General features: G+C 34.5%; 1 protein-coding gene across 4 annotated transcripts in view; it reads right to left on the bottom strand.

Moving 5' to 3' along the window:
* Positions 1 to 1449: 1449 nt before the first annotated feature.
* WRN (WRN RecQ like helicase) overlaps positions 1450 to 6957 on the bottom strand; it is a 137924-nt gene continuing 132416 nt past the window's right edge. For all 4 annotated transcript variants that reach the window (XM_063817001.1, XM_063817004.1, XM_063817002.1 and 1 more), the window contains one exon: positions 1450 to 2211. In XM_063817001.1, the coding sequence (XP_063673071.1) occupies positions 2104 to 2211 (108 nt within the window). In that variant the 3' untranslated portion in view covers positions 1450 to 2103. The remainder of the gene's footprint in view (positions 2212 to 6957) is intronic.

Raw genomic sequence — 6957 nt, 5'->3', positions numbered from 1 at the left:
AGTCATGATTTCTTAACATCACATATTAGTCATCCAGAACATACTGATTCACTGAGTTATACGGATCTTCGAAACACAGAAAAAATCTTTATATAATATCAAAAACTCACATTTGTTAATTACTATCCATCTCATTAGAAAAGGCTTTATGTAAGGCTGTGCATGGTGGCTCACACCTGTAATCCCACTATTTTGGGAGACTGAGGCGGGAGGACTGCTTGAAAGAAAGAAAAAGAGAAAGAGAAAGAAAGAGAGAGAGAGAGAGAGAGAAAGAAAGAGAGAGAGAGAGAAAGAAAGAAAGAAAGAGAAAGAAAGAAAGAAAGAAAGAAAGAGAAAGAAAGAAAGAAAGAAAGAAAGAAAGAAAGAAAGAAAGAAAGAAAGAAAGAAAGAGAAAGGAGGGAGGGAGGGAGGGAGGGAGGAAGGAAGGAAGGAAGGGGAAGGGAAGGAAGGAAAGAGAGAAAGAAGAAGAGGAAGAGGAAGAAGGAGGAGGAGGAGGAGGAAGGAAGAAGGAGAAGAAGAATCAGAAGAAGAATTAGTAGTAGTGAAAGCGAAGAGAAAGAGAAGTCTTTATGTTAAGGAAAGCTGTCAAGCTTCCAGTGGAGGAACACAACTTTTCCAAAATTATACATTTTGCTAGAAATCTCCAATTTTATCATTGGCACAACAAATACCAGTTGTTTTCCGTGAAGAGGCCAACTTAGTTCAATTTTGAGAAAACGTCTGCCAAACATCCAAATCTAATAACCAATCATCGTTTTTCATTAGTCATTCTTTTCAGTGAAAATGGCATGCCATGAAAAAAAGCAGCAAATTCAATTGGCAACTCAAATAATCAAACAAGTGCTTCTCCTGGAGACAGCCTCGTACCTAGGCATGCAGCAGACGTGTCTGTGCGTACTTGCCACTCCATCACACAGGATATTCACAGGGTATTGCAGATGCACACACAAAAGCATGCAAATGCAGAAGCCATGGCTGGACAACAACATATCACATATTTAATGGGCGCCACTACCTTCTGGTAATGCAATGCAGAAAAATGGGAATATACGAGACTTTTATATTTTACCTAAAAACAAATGAATATAAAAAAGTCTGGTGGGATACACAAAAGAGGTTGACTGTGATTAGCTACTAGTAAAACTATGAATGATTTTTATTTTCATTTTTCTCACTTCCCTGGATTTTCTAGTTCTTCTATGACAGATATATTTGTTTCTTAACAAGTTATTTTTATTTACAAAAAAGCCAATCAAAGGCTTTGAAATGGATGGTGAACTGCTTAAAGTTAAATAATCATCGTTTACCCAACTCTGTGTCACAGTATAGGTTTTAAATTAAGTCACATGTGCTACATAAGAGAGATTAGAATCAAATTCTGACATCCTGGAAAAATAAAGGTACTTAAAATAATTAAGTAAATGAAAGCTAAAAAATATATATATAATATTCAGTATGAAAAACATTGTTTTATTATTTGAAAAATAATAGAAATTGTATATAAAATACAAAATATACACTTGCCTAGTGCAATTGGTATCCATTTTACATTTTTTACATGTTTTTTCCCTATTTAATGGCACCCAAAATGTGGTTTCATTTTCACTGCCCTGGTCAACTAATACCATTTAAGAACGTATTTAAGAGCTTCTTTAAAAGATAGTAAAGACAATTTGTAAAATAACTATGCTTTCTTACATTTACAAAACAGAATTTTGATAATATATGAATATTTTATATCACATAATTACCATGTAACTACTAATCTGTTACCTATATCAAATCAGAGCACATAACATTTTCCAAATACACTGTTTTAATAAAGAGATTAGAAAACAGGACAGTAACAGTTTCTTAAAGCAATCTTACAGGAAGTCTAATTTAATATTCTGTTAGGTGATGTACTCACGTAGGCTCCCAGAAGACCCAGAAACTACATGAATTGCGGAAGGCTGATTTAAGATGCCAGTTCTTCAATAAACAGTGAACTTTGTAATTAGAATGATTTTTAAGCCAAAATACTACTCCTTATTCTTCAGAAATAAAATATAGCTATCCTCTTATAATACAGCAAGAAACATAATTGTTCCGGTAATTGCCAGCTTAACTAAAAAGACCTCCCCTTTTCGTTTTGTCCATTAATTTCTTGCTGGTATCACTTCCTTTGGCAAACCACACAGGTAATCGTCTCTTTCTCTCTGCAGATGAAGTCTGTAGGAAATAGAAAGAAAAAGAAATCAAATCTTTGTACTACTGAGAAGGGGTATTAGTTGCAAAAAAGTAACATAGGTTCCTGAATATACACCCATCCTTTCTCCCCCATCCAAACAAAATAGTGGTATCTATATAATTTATTTCTGGATCAAAAAGTAAATAAATATAAGACACACAAAATCACTACATCATTTCTTCAGGCAATTACTTGCCATCTCATCATGTAGTCTTATACACTCAAGACACCTCATTCAGTAAGTAAAAATCTGGACATTATTTCAGATCTGTGTCCCACGGTGTACTTGCTTTAAGTTGACCAAAATGGTGAATTTAATGTTCTGAGGAAGGAACATGCCTGGGCATGTATACATACACAAAGAGTTATATTAGGCATGTGAAACGAATATAGCTTCTAACATCTACAATGGTAGATAGACAGACTGGTCCAATCAGCACCCTGTAGAGTGGCCAAGGCATAGTACGCTTAACAAACATTTGCTAAATAAATGAAAAAAATAAAAGTTTCTTGTCTCATAGACTCATCTAAGAATCACTACAGATCCACTTCCCAGAAAAAAAAAGAGAAACATACACGTGCACAACACTTTCACACACATTTCAGCAGCTCACGTGCCAAAGAGCCTCTAACCCTCAGGTTGAACATCCTTGAAAAAAAATAATTTAAGGCTGGGTGAGGTGGCTCACGCCTGCAATCCCAACACTTTGGGAGGATCACTGGAGCCCAGGAGGTCAAGGCTGTAGTGAGCTATAATCACGCCACTGCACTCCAGCCTGAGCAGAGTAAGACCCTGTCTCAAACACACACACACAGGCACACACACACACACACACACACACACACAAAGGTAGTGTTTGGGTACAATACCATCTGCACGTGAAAAAAAATTAAATAATTTAAGTAGCTAAGTGTTTCATAAGCCTAAAGTGTCATACACTTATGTTATCTCAGAGTACTAGATCCTCAGGATAACATGACAGAGAAATCATTCCATCATGAGTACACCCTGGAATCCAGAGTTAATTTGGTTATTATTAATAAAAGTAACTGAGGGATTTGATGAGAAGGTTGGCCTTATCTAAGGTACAAGGTGTCTGTTAGCCTAAAATACAAAAATACCATTTATTCCATTTCAATAATGAAGACTATCTAGATATTGTTCATCAGCTGCTTGCTATGTTTGATTACATTCCCTATGTTTAAAAAAGGCTTTGAAATATTTAACAGTAGGAAAACAGCAAAAGATCCTTGGCAGAAGACTCTGAAACTTTATATTTAAAAAAGGTAAAAACTTAGCTGTTCCAGCTTAAGTAAAGAAATCCAGGGTAGAAAAAAGGGCTTTTCACACATCAGCAAAGGCTAAAGAAAAAACTGGCTAAGATTGCAACTTTGTTCCTAGGTACCCAATTGCAAGCAGGGAAGAGAAAATCAAAAGAACGGATGAGACTTATATACACTGTAAGATACTATGACTTAGAAATAATAAATACTGGGGATACAAGGTGGCATACAGAAAAGGCATTTTGCATTTTTCTAATGATCAGTGATGTTGAGCTTTTCTTCATATGTTTGTTGGCTACATAAATGTCTTCTTTTGAGATGTGTCTGATCAAGTCCTTTGCCCACTTTTTAATGTTTTTTTTTTCTTGTAAATTTGTTTAGGTTCCTTGTAGATTCTGGATATTGGGCCTTTGTCAGATGCATAGATTGCAAAAATTTTCTCCCACTCTGCCAAAAGAGGAGGACATCTGAACAGCAATAGAGCAGAGGAAGAAACCCTAAGTCATGTTGTAGCCTAATACCATGGAGTAGCATAGACTTTGAAACCAGGCAGAACCAGGTCTGAACTTTAATTGAGCCACTTGCTAAATGTATGACCTTATTATGCATGTTACTTAAGCTTCAACGTCTTCACAGAGAAATGGAAATAATAGTACATAACATCACTGAATTCTTTGGAGTTAAATAAGAATAAATGTAAAATAGCAAAACACATCCTGATTTCTTCTTCAAACTCATTAATTGGTAGCGAATATCATTTCAAGTCTTATCTTCTATATTTCTATAAATATGATCATCAGCATTTATAATGGAATTATAATAATGATCTTATTTCATTGGGAAAAGGGGGGAAATGCTTACTTACACTAAGTGTGTCTTTTGAGTGTCAACAATAAGTATTTTAAGTCTTCAGTATGATATCTAAGTTACCTAATAGAAACAACGCCTTCCAGTGTCTATTTCCTTCATCAGTAGAAGACTAAAATTCCCAGCAACAAAATTTTAAGGGGCTCTTTACATCTTTTTAATACTCCCAACTCTGTTACCAAGCTATTACCATTGTTACAAATAGGAAACATCAACTCATTTGCTGATTATATGTGTACATACGGATGTAAGCAAATACAGAAATATGTAAGTTACATTCACATTTAATTTCATTTATAAACAAGATCAATCCATATATTTAGTTACCAAGCCTGATGCATTTGTCATGAAAACTATTTTCATAAGTCAATTTTACCTGTGAATGAGCATCTGTAAATAAATCTTCTAAAAAACAATTTGTATAAAATATTGTGTATTTTAATTTATAATCAAACTCAGTGGTCAAGCAGGAAATGTCATACATTCTCTCTTACACAGTCAAGAAAAATAAGAAGAAAAAAATGACATAGGAGGAGAGGGTACTGGGAAGAGGTGGCAGCAGCTGCAGCAACAGAGCTTTTAATTTTTTCTGAATTCCAGAATTAAGACAGAACTAGATAGTAAAACCCAAAATCCATTGTCGACATTTACAATAAAACCAAGTTTAAAGGTATCCTTCGGAAACTAAAACTGTAAGAATGTAGGGGCAAACCACCAACAGCAATTAAGACCTGCACAGTACTGACATCTGTACGGGAGAAAGCAGAGGCAAGCAGGGAGGTGTCTGATAACAAGAGAACCCCAAGATAGCCCACAGGCATACACTGGAAAGACAGATTAATGAGAGATTAATCTGATAATAGCATCTGAAAATGGGAGGGCTTTTGTCCAAGCCAATAGCAAGTGAGTACAAGGAATCCACAGTGGTCTCTTAGGTGAAGAGAGCAGCTGGCTACTCTGAACCCTGGGACTAGCCGAGGCTGCCTTCTAGGAGAAGGCTCCACATTCAGGAGAAACCACTGGGGTTAAATCAAAACCAAGCAGGACAGGTACAACAGAGACAAAAGGAAGAGAAAGCCCAGATAAAAATGGCAGAGTAGATCTCATAAACCAAGTTTCCATATTTTAGACATTACACAAAAACATTAGAGACAGATGTGAAATTGGGAAAGCCATCTTGAACCACGCCTTCTTTTGAAAGTACAGGAAAACTAATCTCATACGAAAATGAGCAAAAGAAAAGTATCAAGGTCAAATCTTTGACACCAGAAAGACTTGCTTAGGTACAGAATAAAACTGTAGCCTTTCCAAATGAACTGGAAAACATTAGGAAAATTATCTAAAACACAAAAGGACATCACAAATCAAAATTAGAAAAGTTCAAAACTGAGGGGGAAAACTGAAGAAAGAATCAGAAATAAAAGAAAAAAATTATAGAAGTCTTCAGTTAATAGTGTTTCTCCTTTGGTAAAAATAAAATATGTATATATAAATAAAAAAAGAATTTTTAAATCTAAAAAACGTTTTAAAATAATTTTAAAATAAGTGAATACTAAGCTATGTGGAATATAGAAATAAATACAATTGATTATGTTAAAAGAGAAATAGAAGGTGAAAAGGAAGAAAAAAATTTAAAGAGAAATGAAGAAATAAAAAGAATGCATGAAAAGTGAAAAATATTGAAGCTGGGTAATGAAGATCCAACATACATGTATAGCAGGAGTTCCTGAAGAAGAAATATGAAGTAATGGAATAAAACACTAAAAAGTATGATTTAAGAAAACTTTATAGAAATGAAATTTTAAAAAAACTATCATTTAAGAAAACTTTCCAGAAATAAAAGAATACTAAATATTTAAAGAATCCACCATGTACCTATGGATATTGAATCAGAATTATCAATGCCAAGACATCACCTTTCTGTTAAACAAAGACATGATTGAGCTTCCATCTTAATAACAAACACAAGAGATATAAACACAACAATACATCAACTAATAAAAAGAATTTGTTCTAACGACTTTATCCTTTGTCATAATTATAAAATGAAATAGACTAAGGGATATAAATCAGGTCAGTAGAGAAGATGAATGTTAAAACGTATGACAGATTCTAAAAGTAGGCCTCCAACACTCTACAGAAATCAGCTTTTCATACAGGGAGGCTGATGAAGACATATGCTTTGGATGACTTACTCACCTCTTATCTACTTCCCAGCCCCAACACACTTGTTCCCCTAAATGGGGAAAAGGGGCCAAATAAGGTATACCTTTTAGAATCTAGCAAGCTTAGTAAAATTTCTTCCCACCCAACCCCCCCAAAATACCCACCATTCTCTTGTTGACATGTAATGTTACTGAAATAGGGAAAAAGCAAAAATGGCAATATATAGTTAAAATAATATTTCACTACAAATGTGCTTCAATATTGAGGAAAAATAGTAAGTTACACCTTCTCCTATACTGACAGGTTGAAGCTGGGAAACAATAAGAGGGTCTTAGGTATCTGGTATAGATTACAGAAATAAAAGGCTGAGCATTAGAAGCTAAATTTCATTACCTCCACTCAAAATATGT

Source organism: Pan troglodytes, chromosome 7, assembly GCF_028858775.2.
Source record: "Pan troglodytes isolate AG18354 chromosome 7, NHGRI_mPanTro3-v2.0_pri, whole genome shotgun sequence".
Taxonomy (NCBI): Eukaryota; Metazoa; Chordata; class Mammalia; order Primates; family Hominidae; genus Pan; species Pan troglodytes.
This window is presented reverse-complemented; position numbering and strand designations above follow the sequence as displayed.